This window comes from Cheilinus undulatus, linkage group 13 (assembly GCF_018320785.1).
Source record: "Cheilinus undulatus linkage group 13, ASM1832078v1, whole genome shotgun sequence".
Lineage (NCBI taxonomy): Eukaryota > Metazoa > Chordata > Actinopteri > Labriformes > Labridae > Cheilinus > Cheilinus undulatus.
The window spans coordinates 18,802,074-18,824,653 of record NC_054877.1 but is presented as its reverse complement, the minus strand read 5'-3'; the positions used below and the strand labels follow the sequence as shown (position 1 = coordinate 18,824,653).

Genomic DNA, 22,580 nt, shown 5'->3' with positions numbered 1-22,580 from the left:
ATCCAGTTAGACATGTTGTTAAGGATGCTTCTGTGAATCCTCCAAGGCCCTCTGGCAATTGGCTTGTGACTGTTATAACTCTACTTGGGTTATTTTTACATGCATTACACAGTTGCTTTTTTTTTTTAACTCTTTTGGGAATTCAAATTTTATTTCTTTTTAAAAAAAAATCTCTCACATGTAAGCTCTGAACAAATCTCAGTTCTTTAAATCAAATGCCCTTTTTATTTTTTTTTTAAACTATGTAGCTTCTCGCTTGTTTCAGTCTATTGCAAAGATGACTACTTGTTTTAGACAAAAAAATTCAATTATGTGAATTTTCTTCCTTACGCAGAATGTTGACAGGTGGTCGTTTGACGTCTTCGCTCTCAATGAAGCCAGTGGGGAACACGCACTGAAATTCATTTTCTATGAGTTGCTCACAAGATACGATCTCATTAGCCGCTTTAAGGTAAAGCCATAAAACATACAACGTTCCTCTTATTGCTGCTTTACATGTTAAATGTGCCTCTGATACAAGGAAAAACCAAACATATCCAGATCATAATAACATTGAGAATGCTCTTTGATTGTGCTTTTTTGATGGCAGTAAGCGCATGTACTTCTCTGCCTCCTGTGTGTGAGATTGTGTTGTTCAACAATGGCTTCTTTATGGGGGTTAGACATCTCTTCTCAAATGCTTGTGGCGCTTATTTTCCACAGCATCTTATAGTTGAGGGCACTCGACTTGAATTGGCAGCAATGACACAGGCAATGAAGCAGACATGAATATTTAATCACAGACTGCAAGAGCCTAAAGGATTCACCAGCCATGATTTTATGACTTCATTTTAGAAGCTATTGGATGTGCATGGGTTGAAGTTGTATGTCCTCTTCACTGGATAGTGTTAAGATTTGTATGATTCTGAAAGTCATTCACTGTTGTTTTCTCTGCCCTCAGATCCCAATCTCTGCAGTGGTGTCATTCGTGGAGGCCCTTGAGGTGGGATACAGCAAGCATAAAAACCCCTACCACAATCTGATGCATGCTGCTGATGTCACACAGACTGTACACTACCTGCTACTCAAGACTGGCATGGTGGTGAGTAGGATTGATTGTTTGACAGAGACCAGCTGTGTTGAAGTGTTGTGTTAGTTTCTCTGAAAAATCTCCTCTTATCAAATCAAGGCATTTCTGTCCATGGTTTTCAAAACATCTCTGTCAGCTGCGGCTTGCCCACCTAATTACAGCTTTGACTGACATGGAGCTGCTATATAAAGCTTTTTTCCTTAGTGAATTCACAAGCCATTTGTCCTCCTAAGAAACAAAAGACAATAGCCCTTTAATTCCAGACTTGCCTCAGGCATATGTGAGAAAATAAACCCATATTTTGAAGACTTGTTGTCAAATATGAAACCTACTAATGGTTTCAACATATAAAATCAAATGTTTTCTCCTTCATTGCCATGACATAACTTCATTTACTTCATGTTGCTTTTTTTCTTATTCCATCTTGCGATCTGTATTGCTCTCTCTCCCACAGTAGTGACTTTGGGGCATTTCTGTTGCTAGATTCATTTCACAAAACAAGGAAAAAGTCGAGCTCTGCTACAGCTGAGTTCAAAGTCCCCAACCAGCCGTCCGCCTCTGCTTCCATTGTTTTTATTTAATCACCTTAATAAGGTGGCTGTGACAGCTGTCGACATGGTGCGTTTCTGTGGGCAGTGCCTTGTGGAGTAAACCACATTACCGCTAGAACCCCGGGCTCCTGGGAGAGCAGGAGAACAGCATCTATCATTTCACAGGCCCTCCAGACTCCATTAAATCAACAATCATCAGGTCATTCATAAAGCCAGCCCCATGAGGAACAAATACTGAAGGATGGATCAGCCATCTTACCCCCACCCCTCTGCACCCCGTTCTTAATGACTCCTTCATCCCCCATTGTTGATTAGTCACCAATATCGACTTGACTTCCTGGGCTAAATCCCCACTCTGTGCGTGTGTACATCTCAGAGGAGAGTGTCGACTCACAGGTGTGTGGATGCTGCAGACATATTAAACATCAACACCCGCAAATTAAAGCACAGATGTGCACCCACTGCTTCAGCCCATCTTATTCACATCAACTGACAACCCAGACTTAAGATTTTCATGGCAATGTGGCAGGTTATATGAGGAAATACTGGTAATTACAGTAATAGTTTGACATTTAGGAAAATAAGCACATTCATTTGTATGCTGATATTGAGAGTGAAAGACCACTACTCGTCTGCTGAGTTGGTATATGTCGATTTCCAGGGTGAAACATGGTGATGGGTGATGATATTGTTGGCCCGGAGTGGAGGGCAGCAACAGCTCACTTTTCTTTATTAAGCTGAGTCACTGAACAAAGAGTCACACAGGATCAAGCATGACTGACTATAACCTTTACAGATCAATTTTCAGAAAGCAGGGCAGCATCACTGAAGTCTTTCAGCTATTTCGACATTGTGCTTTCAATGACTGTCAGTGATGTCAGCAAAATCATCTTTAAACCAGGAAAAAGCACACCTTTAGATCACAGTTTAACAATGGGAGTGAGCTCTGTGGTTGACAACACTCATTTACCAAGAGTAGATGATACTGTTAAGCTCAAAATTGATTTTGAGCCATGGTAAAGCATGAAAGTTGATCTTAAAATGTTGTAAACAACCAAGAATTCAATCTTATTTTCTATTTTTTTTTCCAAACTTGTCTTAAGGCTATTTCTTGGTTAAAGTAAAACTGTACTAAAGTGTGTTTTAGTACTCTGGTGATGGCTGAATTCACCAGGGTTAAATTTGGGACAAATACTAGAAGATAAATGGGTGAAGTAGATTAGTACAAGTCTGCTTCCACACCCAGCTAGCTTAGCTTAGTATAGAGACTGGGAACAAGAGGAAAGAGCTCGTAGAGCTCTGTCCAATGGTACCAAAATATTGCAACATATTTTTGCTCATATTTCGTACATTATCTTGTTTGTTTAAGTCAGGGGTTCGAAACTGGCACATGGGTGCCACATGCAGTCCCCCCACCCTCGCTAAATGTGGCCTGCCAGTCAATTTCAAACAGGAAAAAATTATGAATATAAAGAAACATGAAAATATTAGCCAAGAAGCAATTCAGTGTAAGGTGCCAATGCATCACCATGAACAAATAAGAATATGAAATAGAAATGTTTATATAGTCTTGGTTCACTTGTATATGTTTTGTTGTTTGCAAGGAATTGATGACTTGAATTGGCTGTAATTTCTTCTGTAAAAAACGCATTTATTTTAAAAGCATTTGGTGTAAAAAGTAGTTGTACATAAAATATTTGGTAGGTGGTTAATGCTCTGTTCAGTGCACTGACGTGTAAATATGCTTTGTGTGATGAGTTCATTAGATTAAGTATTTCTATTTGCAATTGACTAAAACATGCAAATTTGGGTATAACACATTTTAAGACCCCATCGATGCCGTTTTATACATCAAGAAGAGACATGTCATTCAAAGATAAATAACCTTTGAAGTAAAAGTCATTGCCACTTATTTGTTTTTTTCCCCTGAAAGCCCCCTACTGTGCAGTTCTAATGATGCTATCCATGCATTTTCAGCCCTTCAGATTGTTTTTTAGCAAGCCTTTCTGGATCTTTAACAATTAAATTCACACCAGTAACTGTGATATTGAATGTCTTTTTATCCATTTTATAATCCATGTTTCCATGCCATCCGCCATATTATTTGTTTATATCCCGCAATGCATTGCGACTGGGCTGTGACAACCAATGGCAGGCTGTTCCGTTGGCACATCATGCTTTGCCAAACAGCACATGTTCAAATACTCAGAAACTGGACTAAAGAGCCTAGATGACTCATAATGGAGAGAAAAAGACACAGACCCCACCTCTCCCTCAGTGCTCTGACCAATTGAAGCCTTTTCAATGACCGATCTCTCCATTCAGATATGCAGACCAAAGTTTATGTGGCCCTCATTTCTTTGAAGCATTTTAGCCCAAACAAAGCCTTATTTTTGAGACTGGCAGTTCACCTTTGCTTTTACTCTTCCATTAACTCCTCTACAAACAGTGTCTAAGTGGGCAGCACTATCTCTCAATTTCCCACATGGGTGCAGGACTAAATGCTACAGTTAGAGGTGTTCAAGCCCTCCCAAAAAGATCATCTAAATATGCTGAACAAAGCATCATCCTTCATTTGAGCACAACAAACCTAGATGGAGTTTGACTTAACCTCCTTCTAAGAAAGTCTTAACTCACAGCTATACTTAGTTACCATAAACTTGGTATCTGCTATATTGATGTTGGTTTAATATATAGCATATAATACATTTAAAATGACTAGTTTTGCATGGAATTGAATGTCTGGTGCAGCCAGATAGGCCATCTCTCTGTGTTAATGCCGAGTCAGCTTAGCTTTTTTCTGCTATAGCCGTATAATTATTTAACAGAAATTAAAGTAGTATTTGACTTCCCATCCAACATGCAACAGAAAGTGAAAAATCATTTCCCCCAAACTCTACAGCCATCCCTGCAAGTGTTGCTGCTACTTTTAAATTAATCTCTCTTTTTGCAGTAGTCAGGAGTAGTGCCTAGAAAAAAGTTTTAACTCAATTTGAAACACTTAAATTCAATAGCAAGATGTGTGTGCTGCCCTTGTGACAGCAGAGCTGCAAATGAATTTTAAAAAGCAGAACTATTTCATTTTTATTTGGTACCAGTGACAAACCAGATGCAGAGGCTGTCTAGGAGGGAAAGCTTAAAAGAGGAGCTTTGATCTGACAGTTTAAAATGTGAATCCCAAAGAGCTTGTCTTATCTAAATTTTCCATTTTGATTTGCTGACCTTTCCTCTATCTCCACCTCCCCATTTGTTCTTTCTCATCCCTGACTATAATCGATTCTTCATGCCAAATATTTTTCTTTGTCATCTTTTATATCGCTTTCATCCTCCTCATCTTTGTGACATGACAAACCATTTCCTACTCTCTACTTTTTCCCCCTCACTGGCTTCTCATTTTTCTTGTCTCTCCTCACTACATTCTCTTAGTTTTCATCATTTTTTTCTGTATTTTCTGTATTTTTCCCTCTATGCAATCTTCTTGTATCCTTTTCTTCATACCACCCTATCTTCCATCTTCTGTATCTCTTTCAGCATCCTTTACTCCTCTACTGTTATCATGCCTTACCTTCTTTCTTTTCTCCTCTTTTTTGCCTGCAGCATTGGTTGACTGAGCTTGAGATCTTTGCCATGATCTTTGCGGCAGCGGTGCATGACTACGAGCACACGGGGACCACAAACAACTTCCACATCCAGACAAGGTAATGGATCATAAAATCAAAAATGCATGGCGCAGACTCAGCCGATCAATGTTTTCATTTACGGCAGGGGGCCTTTACAGTGACACACTGAGATGGCCTGCAGTATAGTAATAACAGTGGGGCAGAATGGTACTCCAGATAAAACTGCGTTCTCTTGAGAACTTGGTTGGAGACAAGGACTGTAACAACACCTTTTACTGTAATTATAGTAAGGCTACATTTTAATGACCCATCCTGTCTTTGTATACTTCACTGTTCTTTAATATATCTCTATATTTCCTACTAAAATTTTCATTGTCTGCAGCTTTCATTAAAGAGATTCCAGATCCCTTTTAATTTAAAAAGTTTGACTCAGTAAAAAAAAAAAAACATATTTATACATTAATGTGTTATGCCTTTATAGGGATTTAAGAAGACAAAAAATATAGCCGTGATGTGATTTTTCATTGATCAGTATGATTGTTATATTTTTTTTCTGTGTAAATCCTGCATAACTTTAAGTGTGTGTATGCCTTGGCATATTTGAGGTTAATTTACCTTTGGACTTTTTCCTGCCCTTACGTTATGTTTTATGTCTTCAGTCTGCTTCTGTACATTCTACCTCTTTAAAATTTAATAGATAAGTAAGACCATATGAAGAACACTACTTTCTTTCATTTAGCAGGTTACCATTCAGTCTGAGCAACAAGAAAAAGACCTGGTGTACAAACAACAGAAACTGAATGATGTTTTGTTTATCCTGCTATTTGACTTTCTGCAGCAAAACATTTTTCACATTTTGTAGAACAAAATCTGTGGGAATATGAGTTGAGAGCTGCAGTATAAGAATTTAAAGCTCTTGTAAGGAACTTTTGGTTACTGTTGGTTTTGGCGCCCCTTCGGAAAAGGTTGTATTTTCTAAAGAGAAATTCTATCCTCCTCTCTTCTAGCTTTCAAACACTAGGAATATGTATTGTGTGGTCAGGGTCAGAGATAAACTTTTGACTTACCAGCAACAGTGGCAGTTACATGAAACAGTCCATGAAGCATATTGTTTTTTACATGAGATTCCACATGAGTTTAGAGCCTCATGTGGAATAACATCACTTATGTTACTCATTGTTTACTCAAGCGTATCTCTATAGCGCTTTTGCACATAACTTCAGCGCTGCCTCCTTTTCACTAACCTCCAATTTCCACATACAAATCTTGCTCTGGAACAAATCGCTCCCTCTCTAGTCAGTTGGAGCTGTTCCACTGCCCATGCTCAGGTCTTGCTCCGGCACATCCCAGAAGTGCCACTCTGTTCTGCTTAGTTTGAGATATGCTGCTGGTTTATTTTTGGCCCTGGCTGCTCGCAAACCATGTCAGTCAACACAGAGCAGATCTATCGAACAGCCAGGGAAATGTGCAAAGTATTCGGTAAACCCCAAATACAACACAATGCTCAGACTTCTGATCCAAAATCATCACTATATAACAGTACGTCTCACCCTGCAGCACAAGCAAAAGGTCCTCAGGAGGTCACAGAACTACTACAGTGTCATTGACAAAGAAAAGTAAACCTTTGAGGTAAAAAGCCATAGAATTTTGTGAACCCCAGATTCTTTGTAGCAAACATTAACCTTTTAACTTCATAATGTACTCAACAACAATAAAGTAATTGAATCACATCCAAATGAAAGGCAAATCAACCCCAAAAAGTCAAAATAATCTGCTGTTGTTATGCATGAACTCACTGTTTCTCTATGACCTCTCCCCTCTTGTCTCAAGCTGATCAGGGCTACACTATAGACATGCTTCCAGTGTGCAAGGTCGCTCCCCTTCAGTCGGAGCAAACCCTGGCCCTGCTGAGCATGGGCTGTGTATGTGGAAATTACGACATCATGATGATATATTTTCCATTGATCTGTAGATCACATGCATTATGTGGCTGTCATTGGTCAACTATGATCTGTTACACATACAGTAAATAATCGTGCACAGAGGTCGGTGTTCCTTTGTGTGCATGCGTTGTGTGCATCAGGTTACACTGGTATGAATAGGCACAGCCCTGCACAGCTCTGGCATGCAGACAGCAGTCGAGACGGAGAAAAAAGTTACATCTTGGCTACACCAGTCATACTTACAAGTCAGCATTGTGTTTGTTTAACTGTGTGCTTGTTTGTACAAAAATTTGCCTGCCATGCTGCATAAAGTTATCTAAAATTGACCTGCTAAACAGAAAATCTACCCACGTTTAGCTCTTAATGGGTGTTTATTTCAGAACCTGAGTGTGTTGTTTATTGCAGGGTCTGACAATAACGTGGTGTCAGCATTTTCAGACATCAATAAAAACAATTCAGACTTTTTCAGGGTCATTGCTGATGGTCTCATTCTCTTTGCAGATAATTTATAGACATCATACTTAATTTCTAAAGTCTGTTTTATAACCAGTCACAATTCATCACAAGTTCTAAGTAAAATTAGAAGTGAAGACGACACCTGTGCCTACTAAAAAGATAAGCTCTCAGTGAAGAAATCCTTAAGCCCAGTTATGTCCTTAGTTGCTAACCAAAACCAAGGGAAAGATTACAGTTCTTATAACTGGTGTGTACTGTGCAATTCTGATATTGTTTGTAGTTTAGCGTTAAACTGAAGATGCAGCAACAATCAGGCCTTTATTAATAATCTGTTTGCTTGTTTTTCCTGTTCAGACCAATAAAAGCTGACATCCTTGCTTTCTCTCTGACAGGTCAGACACAGCCATCCTGTACAATGACCGCTCAGTGCTGGAGAGTCACCATGTCAGTGCAGCGTACCGCCTACTGCAGGATGACGATGAGATGAACATCCTGTACAACCTCTCCAAGGATGACTGGAGGTCAGAGAGACAGGAACTTAGGCAGACAAAGAAAGAGCTGGGTGACAGCAGAGAAAATAATGGTATTGAATAAACAGAGATAAAGAATGAATAGAGATAAACAGAGGGGAAGAAAAGATAAGTGGGACCCAGACAGGTCAAGGAAAACATTTAATCTATGTACTTTTCAATGTTTTATGTCCCAACATTAAAATCCAGGCTCAGTGAAGTTGCATTTATCCATCAAGGTCAAACAACTTCATATTAAACGAAGTGGTAAAATGTGACAAAACACTCAAGGACATGGGAAAAGTCACACTTCTGTTGGTGCTAGCTCAGACTTGTCAAGGCAGAACTTTTAAAAATTTCTCAAAAGCGGTTTGCCTCTATTTTTACTTTCAGGACTTTTGAAATAATTTGACTTTCATTTCCTTTGACTTTGACAGTTCTCTATGCAGCACATGACTCATATTTTTCTTCTTTTTTCTGCTTCTAGAGAGCTGCGAGCTCTAGTGGTGGAGATGGTGCTGGCCACAGATATGTCATGCCACTTCCAGCAGGTGAAGGCCATGAAGAACTTCTTACAACAACCAGAGGGGTCAGTCACCTTTCTCTTTCACTGGTGTTTACAGTCTCTGCCCTCGCTCCGGCTATTTACATCCTCATTAACCCCGCTGTCATATCATTGTTTACTCACCACCCACTGTTTACAACCCAATTAACACTGCCCTGAAGGGTACATACAAAGTGGAACGCAACAAACGCTCATGTTTAGATCAAACAGACTTTTCAGCACATATAAGGAATGATGTCTGCCGCTCTGGTGATGTTAACTGACTATAAAAATATTTTGTTACAGATTTGTACAAAAAGTCATGAATTATACAGCACAGGTGTACAGTATTACTGAAGGCCCTCTCAGGCAAAAACAGAGGATAGTTTGTGTTTCTGCTCTCCGGCAGAGTTATGGATCATTCACACCAGATTTGGCATGGTGAATTTATTTGCTCACAGTAGAGAAAAACAGCCTGTGGTGGAAATATTGTTGGCAGGTTTTCTGGCACACTGTGGGCTGCGGTGGCAAGAAAACATTAGCCTTCAAAATACTGTGTGTTACACCATCTTTACCAATATTTTTTATCTAAAAACGTAGCTCTAACACTTTGGCATGGCAGCTGGCTAGAATTTGACTGAATGCATATAATACAGTGCAATATAATACGATACAATAGAATGCAATACACTAGCAAGAATAAAGTATGGTGTTACTAGAATATGGTGTGTAGAACAGTGGAATTGAATAAAATACTTTTCATAATAGAATAGAGTAAAACAGAAAATAATGTTTCAGCATAGACTATAATGGATTTGAATAGAATACTTTTGAGAAAAAATAATAAGTTGTAGAACAGAATAAGGTAGAACCAATATGCTGGCGAATAGAATTAATGCCACAGAAGTTGACAGAGTCAGTGACCCATCTATTTTAACTAGTTTTATTTCTTTATTTACACAACTGAGACACAGTTTTATTTCTAACTGGGTACACTAACTGATAAGCAGACAAGCTCGAGTTATTCTGCTAAAGATCCCCATGTGACAAATATACCTAGAGAGGAGCAGAGGAGTGGATTAATGCTGTCAGACGCCTCACTGTTCCTTTATGGATGAAGACAGTAGCACCAAACAGACTACTTATAATCCTGACACCTGTGTTAACCTGAGAAATATATGGATATCTTTTAACTAGCATTACTGTGCCAGAACACCGACTGAAATCTGACAGTGTTACTGACAGTATAATATAATTCTGTAATGTGAACTGTCTAATTTTAGCAAATTAGCACTCACCTACGCTTGCCCTTCACTTCCCAAACAGCAGCACAACAGAGTAAAACATATGAAAAATACATAAAACTGTCCTTGCTTTTGAAGACTTTTATCCTGGTAGCAGTGTAAAGAGAAGGATTTTTCACCATCAATTTTTAAATAAATTTTTTATTTTAAATAAAATCATTTAATATATGCCAATACCGATAATGACGTTTTTAAGCCAAAATCATGCCGATAATATTGCGTACCCCTAGGCCTAAGTTAAGGCCGCTGCACCCGTCACATGGCTGAAAGCTATGGATGGTAAATAATGGAATAGAAATGAACTGAACTGATTAAATTTGTGTTTATCGTAGGTTGCAAAGGTACAGAACCAAAAAATGAAAATAAAATTTTAATTAAAATAATGTGGAAAAAAGTATAAACATTTCACCCAGAGGAAAATCTGTCACTAATGGTCCAAGTCCAAACCCTGACTTTTACATATTACTCACCCTCCACTAAACTTTGAGGTAGACACTGTACACATACCAGTGAGTTACATTCTCATGACCATAAAACCAAGCTACATCCATCAAACTGTCAGATGGAGGGGCGTGATTCAGCTCTCTAATAGCACGTTCCCACTGCTCTTGAGTCTAGCTGCTGCATGCTTTGCACCATTAAGATGATGTTCTACATTGCAGTTTTCTGTTATTTGGAGCTTTTTGACTGTGGAAATCTATTTCTTGAAGTTCTTGATGAACATCTTATGTGCTGGGGTCGCTTTCAACAGCAGCTTGATGGTCTGTAATAAATTGGCTATTTTTGATGCAAGGAGCTTTTGCACACATCTCGTGATCAGTTTATGCATTTTGTGGCTGGTCTGTTGTTCCAGGTAACAAAATAGTTCTTATAAGATGTAGGACCGATCTACAGGGACAACAATACAAACTTTCCTATGGCACAGTCATTGACCTCTCAACAACAAATTTCCAATGTTCACAGACCAAGGTCCATCAATTAAAGCCTGTGCTGTTGATATTAGAAGCACTCATTAAATAACTCTTCTGTATAATTACTCTCTCACCCTAGTTATGCTGTGATGTCTATGGGATGAATTGGGGAGCATAAATTAATGGAAGGGGGGTATCAGATTACACAGTTTGTGTAAAGAAAAGGGTAAAAATACTGCAACTTATTTAGACTGTAAAACATACTCTAGTCTCAGTTCAAATAAAATATTTTTTTTTAAAAGAAATGCAAATCAAAATAAACAAGAAATACTGACTGAACCTAACTTCACAATCTACCTAGATACAGACATACAACATTTCCATTCGTCTGTCAGCCCAACCTGAACCATGCATGAATAACTCAAGCTTGTTAGAATAAAAGCAGATATTGCCTAAAAAACTAAATCTACTGCCAGGCTGTTATATGCCTCCTCAGTCTTACTAAAGAAATAAAAAACAGACTGAATTTGCCTGTATGTGCTCACATGCATTAAGACAGTATAGCTCCTGAGAGGCTACAGTATGGTGCAAGGTCACTGCATTCCCATAATATGTAAGGTTTCAGTGACCTTTCACCTCCAACATTTAATCATTTTCCCCTCAAGCCAAAATGTCGGTTTGTGTCAAATTTAGAAAAATCCAGCAGTACATTCTCGAATGATTATGTAAACAAGATTTTAGTTCATGGTGACCTTGAACCCCCAAAATCTAATCAATTCATCCTTGAGGCAGCATAGACATTTGTGCAAAGTTTGAAGAAAATCCCTCAAAGTGTTACCATCCGAAGCAAGGAATAAAATGAGGCCTAATGACCTTGACCTTAGACCTATTGACTCTACAATCCACTCAGTGCATCCTTGAGGCAGGGAAAAAAGTTGAAAAAGAAAATCCCTGAAAGCATTCCTGAGAAGAAATGCTAGGATTGAAACATAATGCCCCCAACTCTTGCAAGCACCAGTATAGAAGCATACAAATTTAGCCCTCATACTGAAATTATTGATACCATATTAGTTCCTTTTAAGCAGGTTGTAAGCATATTTAACTCTGATATGGAATTTTTTTTTAACCCCTGTATAGTTTCTTTTTCATTTAATTGCTGAGCTACATTTCATAAATGCAACTGTTACTTATGCATATGGCTAGAAAACCTGAACTTTAATAAAAGGGGCATCAACTGACTTTTGGTTATACTTTTTATCTAATATAGGTGTTTAGAAAAAGTATTCATGCCCTTGGATGTTTTACCCTTTTATTGATTTTATACATCAATCATGGTCAATATAATTTGGCTTTTTTTCCCCCAAAAAATACAAAGAACCTCTTCAATGTAATGTAATGTGTAATGAGTCACAACACAATTACTAACCCCCTACATGACAGTATTTGGTTGATGCAACTTCAGCTGCAATCACAGCATTGAGTCTGTGTTGATATGTCTCAGTCAGGCTTACATATCCTGTAACTGTAATTTCACTTCATTCTTCTTTGTAAAACTGCTCAAGCTCTGTTAGGTTGCACAAGGATCAGGCATGAACAGACCTTTTTAAGTCCAGCCAAAAATTCTCTATTGGATTAAGGTCTTTGACTCAGCCACTCAGGAACATTCATCTTGTCTTTAAACCATTTCTGTGTAACTTTTGCTGTGTACTTCTGCTCATAGACGAGCTGGAAAATAAATCTTCTCCTAAGCTGTCATTCTCTTGCAAACTGAATAAGATTGTTTTCCAGGATTTTCCTATATTTTGCCATATTTATTTTACCCTCTACCTTTAAAAGCCTTCCATGGCCGGCTGCCAAGAAGCATCCCCACAGCATGATGCTGCCACTACTGTGCTTCACAGAGGGGATGGTGTGTTCATGTAATGTGAAGTGTTTGGTGTCCACCAAAGGTAACCTCTTGTCTGATGGCCAAAAAGCACCATGTTGGTTTCATCAGACCAAAGAACTTTGTCCTACTTGATTATGGAGTCTCCCACATGCCTTTTCGCAAACTTTAGTCAAGATTTGATAGAACATGTGCCATATTTCTAGCACTTCTTGATGATAGATTTAACTGAACTCCAGGGGATGTTCAGTACCTTTGAAATTTGTTTGTATCCATTTCCTGATTTTTCAATAACATTTCGATGAGTTGCTTGGAATGCTCTTTTTGTCTCCATGGTGTAATGGTAGCCAGGAATACTGATTAACCAGTGACTGGACCTTTCAGAGACATGTGTGTTTATACTGTAATCACTTGAGACACATTGAATGCTCGCAGGTGATCCCCATTTCACTAATTGTGATACTACTAGCACCAACTGGCTGGACCTCTGTTAAATCAGGACAATCACTTTAAAGGGCATGTATATTTATGCATTGACTTATTTTATCTTACATATTTGTGTTTAATTCACATTACCTTGTAGAAATCTGTTTTACTTTGACATTAAAAAGGCTTTTTGTAATTTTTTTGTCAACAGTGCCAAATTATATTGACAATGATTGATCAATAAAGGGTAAAACATGTAAGGGGTCGAATGCTCTTTATAGGTACTGCATGCTCCAGGTGCAGACACAGAGCTACAGCTTGCTAACAGAAACAAAAAGAGGACTATCAAGTAAACTATCATATAACATGATGAGTCATCACCATTCATGTAGCTGAGATGAGTGTTGGAAAAGTGTTTGACCTTCAGGTTTTTCCTTTTACTGTGATAATGAACAGGGCTTGTCATGACTGACTGGTGAGGCATGATAAGGAGATAAATAATTTCTCAGTAATAGATGTATGAATCAACAATAGTATGCTTATACAGAATATACTTGTAAATACACCTCAAAGATTGCTGACTAGAAGGTAATCATAAAGGTACGGTACAGCAAAGGGTACACATTGGCTCCTGAATGAGAGATTGCAGTGTGCAGGAAGCTATAATGCTGAATAGACTCTAATGCGCAGTAATTCAAACCAGTGTGCCTCAGGCCTGCTTAGAGTGCACTTTAACACCCAATCTGCCACAAATGGAAGGAGGGGAAATCTGAGAGAGCCGTTCTGACCTCTGTTTAACCTTGTAGCTCACATGTGCAGATCTCCACATGTGATTGTGTTTGTTGCCATTTGTCTGTTTCCCATATTCCTCTGTGTCTGGCAATTCATGGTTCAGCCCATTAAACATGATATTTTGATATGGTTATCAGGTAATATCTCAGACACTGCTGATGTCTGATGAGGTGAAATGAAGCATCCTCACACTGAGCTCCAGTAGAGAAAACCGATTAGCCTGATGGAGGCATTTTGATTGAAGAGATTTTTTTCACTCTTTTTGGATGACGCTCTTCTCTGTTTTTCTGACAGCTAAGAATTTTTCTGTTTTTGTGCTCTGACTGATAAATGCCAGAGTATTTTTCAGCATCTGTTAAATGAGCTTGGCAAGAGATATTTTTGTGTTTTTATTCACAGGTTCGGCAGATTGATGGTGTCGCTGTTAGATTTGTGTTATTGTAACAAATAAAAGACGTGTTAATGAAAACAACAACAAAAAAAAAATCTATTAATTGATCACAGTAATACAGTTATGAGCATTGTTCCCTCAGCTTTAGTTCTTCATCAAAACAACAGCTTTTCAAAAACATTAATTCGAATATGTCCAGCTGTTGTACTGGATGACATTTTTCTTTATCATCATCAAAACACATTTTTCTGTTCTTGTAATCTCCGAACCAAAGAGATGATCAAAGATTTTGACATGATGTTACCATGGAAAAGGGTATTTGTTTTGGAGTGAAAATGAAATAAAGGAAGAGTAAGATGTTAAATTTTGATACATGCAGATGACTTCTGAGTCGTCCACTGATTTGTCTGAGTTTTAGAAAGTAAAATGAGACCTGAGGGAGCAGTGGCTTTTACTCCATGCCTGCAGGAATATGCTGCAGTGGCTTAACAAAAGTGTGTTGAAAGGAACAACAAATCTTGTGATTATTGTAATTAATGCTTTAATTATGGACAATAATTAATCACGACTGATGTGATTGATCTCAACGTGCTTTTCTGCAGCAGGGAGGGTAAATTGTCCCCTTGCCCCCCTCTTCCCCCACCACTGCCCTGTGTTTAACTTGTTGAAATAATTGTATTTAACAGGCTTCTGAATAACCTTGGACTTTCCTTAAACTAGCCAACAGTTGAAACTAGTGGGACTAAAACAATTGTCAAGAATCAAAAGCACATTGTTACTTTTGTTTTTTATAATGGGATTCTCTGATTAAAATATGAGGAACAAAGAAATATTATCAACCTTTTCATTTTCAAATTAATTCTGAAGATTTGCAGACTCCTGAATTTTCTGCGTTCAGACATTAAAATAACAAGTCTGGAGGGTGCTTACATTCATCTTGCAGATCTAAAATCTATGCATCTTTGCAATTAGGCAGTCGGCAGCAGAGAAGAGTTTGCAATCAGCCTGCTGATTTGCTCTACTGAGCATCTTATTTGTTATCTAAAGCCCCTCTCTTCTCTTGTGATAGCTTGACTTGTTTTTCTGGTCCAATTTATTTGTGCACACTTTGCTCTAAAAGGATTTTTCTCTCTTAAAGTAACAGCCATGCATATAGAAGTTTAAAGAGTTTGTCGAAGTCCAGTTTGAAACCAAAAAGGCGGTGTACTGAGCATGTTCAATTTATATCTTAAAGGTAATGTTTTTTGTGGTGTTCTTGAACAGAAAGTAATTTCTCATGAACAGATTGCAAAGGAAAAATCACCAGCTGTGCCACAGTTCTCTATAGTTGACTGCACTGCTTACAGGGACTCTCAGGGCCTTGGAGAACTTCTTGTGTTCTGAATGGTGTTTTCCAATATCCTTGATGCAGATATGTCTGGAATTTCTGTTAGGCAAAAAACGTAGGAATGAATAAGCAGATTCAGGTGGTTTTAACAGAAAATCACTTGTCAAACCTTGAATCAACAAAGGTGTGCTGAAACACTCAGGTGCAAGTTTTATAATTCAGGAAGGCCTTGTTGAAGGATGTGTTGCATTAGTGTTGAAAAATCAAACCAAAGTTACAAGGAGTCCTGTCTTAGAGATTAGTTTCGATTTCGACAACAAGTTTGCATATTCTATTGATAGAAAAAACATAATTACATACAAGCCTGTGTCCATGTCCAAGAAATGAAAAAGAATGCGCTCTTCTTGATTTGATGTAATATCTGCTCTCTTTTGCAGCATTGACAAGCCCAAAGCTCTGTCCCTGCTGCTGCACACGGCAGACATCAGTCACCCGGCCAAAAGTTGGGACCTCCACCACCGCTGGACGACCTCCTTACTGGAGGAGTTCTTCAGACAGGTGAGTGTTAGCATGAGAAGCTGCTCCAGCAGACATGTGGTGCAATGAAAGAGAACATGGCATCCTTTTTAGCTGCTCATAAACAAAGAGCTAGAGTGGAGGCACAAACTTGTAACTAATGCTCTCTAATACAACAGCAAAAGGCCTTTTCAGAAAATAAAACAATAAAATTCAACTGCAATAAATCTGATGAACAAACACTAGAGCCAGGGACAAATAAAGGATAACAAAAGCAATGAAGATGACACCACTTTACTTTTTTGTTCCAGTAAGTGATGCAAAATATGAGGGTGCTTAAACCAGAAAAACTAATTGAAATGCAAGAAAACAATTCATCTAGGAGCTGTTTTTTGGCTTTATAGTGTGTATCTCTTTCTGAAGATGGAGTCACTTTTTGCGGAACTGTTTTTTTTATCATTTTATGAACATGTTGGCTTAAAAGTTATGATCCAGAGTTCATTCTTGACCTGTAAATTACAACTGCTGTTTAACTGCTAAATGTACGCTCTGTTGGAGCAGCTGTGAAGTCTGAGAGGAATCGATTTCCTCTGATTTCTCGGGATTGCCAAAAGATGAAACACTTGATGTGAAGTGGATTTGATTCATCTTAAAAAAAAAAACGTCCTCATATATATTGCTCTTATCTGTTCCTTTGGGGAGGATGTTTGGGATTGTACTTGTATTTTTATACCGGTCTTGTCTCACATATTTTAGGTTCCTTTCTCGCAGTTGCATACAACACCAAGAATGATAATGATAATTAACGATTGAATGTGTTAATATGGTGCTTTGGCACAAATCAGTGCTTTACATTAGTGAGATATGCAGTCCTATTCACAAATGTAATTGCTGGCGCTATGCTCTCTGTCGAGTTTAAAAATGATGCCATGACAAAGCACCAGTGTAGATTAAAATGTAGAGCATTATCTCTGATAAAATACTGCATCTGTTATAGATAATTAATTGCATTTTTGTAAATGACAACATGAAAGACAGACATTTAACTGGTGCCACATTGTTTTCATCTTTTCATTATTAATCAACATTGTTCTCATTACGGCTGCTATTGTTATTGTGGCTGCTTTTACGCGGTCTTTGTCGCTCAGCATATGAACCACCGATAAATAGCTTCTCCAGAGAACATTGCCTTCTGACTCCACATCTCATCTGTTTGTGACAAATCAGAAGAGAAAATGAAACACATTTCTAGCCCAAAAGCACTCAGGGCGAGGGGGGGATCTGTCTGCAGACAGACCCAGAGCCTGTTGATAGAAGTGTGTGGCTGGTGTGTGATAGGGTGCTGTGTGTGCGTATGAGTTTCTTTCAGCTGTGTTTGTGTGTTTTTGCCCAAAGAGAGGAATACATTTTCCCAGAAACCAAAATCTGAAAATGGTTTTGACTGAGGACACTAATGTATTTTCAGGGGGACAAAGAAGCCGAGCTTGGCCTGCCATTCAGCCCTCTCTGTGACAGAAAGTCCACAATGGTTGCACAGTCCCAGATCGGTGAGTGCCTGCTACAACCTTTCAACATCGCACCTGTAAAAAGGTGCATTCTTATACCGTTATACTGCAGATATTTAACTCATGAATGAGTCTGTCTTTGAAGAAAATAAGGATTGTTTTTTACCAGAATAGTTTCAGTATTTGCTAATGCTAAAGTCACTTTAATGTCTTTAAAATGAACCTAACTAATAGACAATAATGGTGTATTGCTTTACAAAGGCCTTTTTTCTTTATCTCTTCTTTCATAATTTCTTCAACTCTAAATTAGTTTTTTAGAATCTCTATGAAACACCAACCATAAAAACTGGAGTGCAAGCCCCACTGGTCTCACAGTTTGCTTTGAGGGATCTCCCAGATCATGTTCACATTTTGCAGAAAATATATATTTTGGGCATTCAGACTGTGTGGAATTTGTAATTCTGCAAACTAACAGTGAGGTAGATGAGCTCTCAGCCTAAGAATGTCGATAGTTGTCAAGTAAAGACCTACAGGCTGTACGTTTCTCTGCCCACCCCACCTGTTCAGGGGCAGTTCTTTCGGGCACAGCGGAGTCATGACATAAGCAAGCAGCACCAATAGGCCGAAGCAATAATGGCAGAAGACATTAGTGTTGATGCTGCTAAAGCGCCTGTTTTATCAGAACTTGATGAAATTCTTTGTTAAAAGACAAACAAAGAACAGCAGTGAGTTGTTTTCTTTCCAAAAATGACAAAAGTCATGTACTGACATGTCTAGAGTTGCCATGGTTTGCGGTGATATGCAGTTCTCTATGAAGTTTACTCCTTTGGTAGGGTTGCAGCCCGGTAGCAGCTACGTCACGTAGCATAAAGATGTGACAGACAGAGGTTCATCCAGTCACCCTCAAAGTTTTTCTTTCAAAGTCTCTGCCCTTTCCCAAACACTGTCTGTGAGCGGTTTACCAGATGGATGTGTGAAACACATCCATCTGGCGTACCAGGTTAGCTATCCATGCCTTCAAATTCATTTCTGATGCTTTTCTAGTGAGCCTGGATTTTGGGTGACTTTCCAGGGTCTTTAAAGGTTAGATACACACCAGTAAATCAGAGAAGCACTCAGGGAGTCAAGCACTCAATTGTGTCACTGTGGTTAATGGTCACAGCTGCATTCATGGTTACAACGCCATGTCTCACCAATTTATACTAGTATTTGGTTGCACAGGTATAGAAGATGCAGCCATCTTTTAAATTAAGTAATAAAATTTATGAAAAGTTCATCTTATACACTGATTTTAGGGTATATGCCCATTTAAAAGTGCATTTGCCTCAGTCTGTTTTATCAAGAGAGCATGAGATCTAATCATAGACAGAATTGACTAATACAGGGGGACAGGGTTAGGATAGCAGGTATTTATTTGTTGTGAATGCTGTTTTACAGAAGACCTAAAGTAGGGATTTGTATCAGCTAAGGAAAAGTTCTGTGCTGATAAAAACATTGATGGGCTCACACTGGTCATTGCACATCAGTATTTTTATTCGCTCAGACTCTCCCATCTGTACTTGCACAGATGGACATCTAATGAAACAGGTTAAAGAGATTTTAGTGAAACAGCTAAAAGGATTTTTAAAAGTTAGACCCATGAGATCAACAATAAAATGAAGGACAGCAAGTGTCAACATCTGTCCTCTTTTTCTTTGAATATATCAGGAATGATGGTTCATTTTTGTCAAATTCTGGTCTAGCGAAACATGTGTTCTCAGCCGCAGCTTTACACTGATTGTTTTTTGGCCCCTTTTTGTACACTTAACAAAAAGTGCTAGTCTAAATTAATTTGTGGGGCTTTTTATGTCTCTGTCACCAGGTTTCATAGACTTCATCGTTGTGCCCACCTTCACTGTGCTGTCAGACATGATGGAACGAATCGTCACGCCGCTCATCGATGAGGCCTCCCATTCAGGTCTTGCCGGCTTTAGACGCTCAAGGTGAGCTTCTTTGAGACCGTCTTTGGAAATTTAAAGTTTGATTCTGCTCAGTAGCAGGACTGAACAGATGGAAGTGGGAGACTGTATGTAAATCTGAGAGGATTTTAATCAACCAGCCTGGTAAATCAAGGATGGTAAATTCACTGTTTTAAACCCTACACACCTTTCTGAGTAACTGCTCCCTCTATGGCGTTATTAAACCCAACAGCTCCTCAGCAACAGCAGCATATCTAATGGAAGTATTGAAAACAGCAGATGAGTCCTCCATGAGTAATCCATTTCTGTGCGTGGAAATGTCTCCACCTTTCATCAAGGAGAGCCACACACCTTGAAATTGATATTTTAGAGATGCTAAGCCTGCTGTCCCTGGTCCAGAAAGAGCCTGGAAAGTACTGGATCAGCATACATATTAGCATCCGGAGAAACAAAATAAAATGATTTTGTCTCCACTAGCTTTTTTTAATTGGTTTAGTACTTTTCCTCCAGCCACTTACTGAATCTGATATATGCAAACCAAACAAATAGGAGAGTACATTTCACTTGGTCTCACATTGCTTATAATTACTATCCAGAGAAAATTGTTTCTAAATTTCAGTTGGAAAGTCGACTTTATTAGTCTGAGCTTATAAGAGAATAAAGGTGTGCTTTGGGAGTCTGGTGTCTCATTGCACCTGAACATCAATATCACCCTCCCTGTCGTATGCAGCAGCAGTCATTAGCATCACTCAGTGGGCCTCCAGTTGACGCTAACCAAGTGGAAATCTCAGATAGTGCTCCTCGAGCAGCCTCCTTGTCTTCACACACACCTGGCTGCTTATGTGTTTCCTTTGACTGCTTTTTCACAGCCTTTAGAGCAGTTTTAAATCATCTGTAACTATTGCTGCTCGCTGTGTCTGCATCAAGTTAACAGCTCATTACTTTCTTTCTTTCTTTCTTTCTTTATTTCTTTCTTTCTTTCTTTCTTTCTTTCTTTCTGCAGTGTAAAGGAATATGAAACCTTGTGTTTTTTGTAGAGTAGCTAGTATTGCAGAGTGACAGTGGTCAACTGTACAACTATTGAGTGGATTGGCGTGATATTATTCATAGACACTTCATGGCTGAGTTGCTGTCATTCCCAATTGCTTCCACTTTGTTATAATACCACTGACAGTTGACTCTGGAATATTTAGGAGCGAGGAAATTTCACGACTGGACTTGTTGCACAGGTGGCATCCTATCACAGTACCACGCTGGAATTCACTGAGCTCTTGAGAGTGACCCATTCTTTTGCAAATGTTTGTAGAAACAGTCTGCATGCCTAGGTGCTTGATTTTATACACCTATGGCCATGGAAGTGATTGGAACACCTGATTTCAATTATTTTGATGGGTGAGTAAATACTTTTGGCAATATAATGTATATACATGGGCAGAACCAGAGGGGTGGTGGCATACAGGGCTTAACCCTCTCAGCCCAGCATTGAAAACTACAAAAAGGGACACAGGATATTAAAAGTTAAATAACTTCACAACCACAAAACATACACAAAGCAAGGTCCATAAAGACATGGATGAGAGTTTGGTGTGGATAAACTTGACTGGCCTGCACAGAGTCCTGACCTCAACCCGATATAACACCTTTGGGATGAATTAGAGCAGGGACTGAGAGCCAGGCCTTCTCGTCCAACATCAGTGTGTGACCTCACAAATGCGCTTCTGGGAGAATGGTCAACAATTCCCATACACACACTTCTAAACCTTGTGGAAAGCCTTACCAGAGGAGTTGAAGCTGTTATCGCTGCAATGGATGGATCAGCGTCATATTAAGCCCTATGAATTAAGAATGGGATGTCACCTAAGTTCATATGCGAGTCAAGGCAGGTGAGCGAATGCTTTTGGTAATATAGTGTATCCTCTTACTGTTTTCCCTTCTTGAAGCTAGCCATTCCAGTGATACCATCCATGACTTCTAATCCCTTACAGAAGCTTTTCTAGTGAGCCTCCAACTTGAGGGACTCTTCTAAGTCTTTAAAGATTAAATCCACATAAGTGAATCCAATATTGAATGTCTTTTTTTTTAATCAAAATTTTTAATCAATTTGCAATAGTTTTTTAACTAGCTGCTAAGCTAAACACCATATTGTTTGCCCAGAATGCTTTGTGAGGGGCTATCAACCAAACGTAGGCTGTTCCAACATCCCGTCATACTGTGTCAAACTGCAAAGGGCCATAACACTTACATCATGAAGGAGACGGCCTGAATAGCTCATAATGGAGAAAAAGAGAGACAGAGAGCCTGTGATGTGGCCCTCTTTGTCTTTGTAGAGAGACTGCTCTAAGGAATGGAACAAATAGAGCCAATACACAGAAGTGCATGGACCTTTTTGTAAATATTTCAATTTTTGAAGAATTTATTTTTGTCACAAAATGATTATTTTTCACTTTTTGTTCCCAACAAGACAGGAGAACAAGTTTGTGGCAAAAGGTCTTAGTCATAATTGTTTACTGTGTGTCACACACAAAAATCTTCTATGTTTTGTCTTTAAAGTCCCATAACTTTTTAAAAATTTAAGTGACATAACTTCATAAAAAATATCCAAACAGTCAGATTGATTAGCATTGATTTAGTGTTAATTATAAGACTACCTAATCATGGAACTATCTCGTTATATTTTGAAAGCTTTCACAGATTAACAAGGTATAATACCTACTTTTACTCTAAATGGAAAATTAAAATTCATCTCATGTTTATTTAGTGTTTTTTCTAATCTAATCTTGCCACTGTGTCGGTATTTGAGAAGGGCTAATACTTGTTTATGTCTAAATAAGGGAGAAATTAATCAGATTCCAATCACCTTCAGCTGGTCTTTG

At 38.6% G+C, this 22,580-nt stretch overlaps 1 protein-coding gene across 1 annotated transcript in view; it reads left to right on the top strand.

Annotated features, from left to right (window-relative positions):
• The window catches only part of pde1cb (phosphodiesterase 1C, calmodulin-dependent b), a 126,329-nt gene that overhangs the window by 91,289 nt on the left and 12,460 nt on the right, over positions 1-22,580 (top strand). The window contains exons 6-13 of the mRNA XM_041804273.1: positions 335-451; positions 941-1,081; positions 5,218-5,318; positions 8,032-8,160; positions 8,636-8,737; positions 16,166-16,286; positions 17,710-17,791; positions 19,611-19,731. Of these exons, the coding sequence (XP_041660207.1) occupies positions 335-451; positions 941-1,081; positions 5,218-5,318; positions 8,032-8,160; positions 8,636-8,737; positions 16,166-16,286; positions 17,710-17,791; positions 19,611-19,731 (914 nt within the window). The remainder of the gene's footprint in view (positions 1-334; positions 452-940; positions 1,082-5,217; positions 5,319-8,031; positions 8,161-8,635; positions 8,738-16,165; positions 16,287-17,709; positions 17,792-19,610; positions 19,732-22,580) is intronic.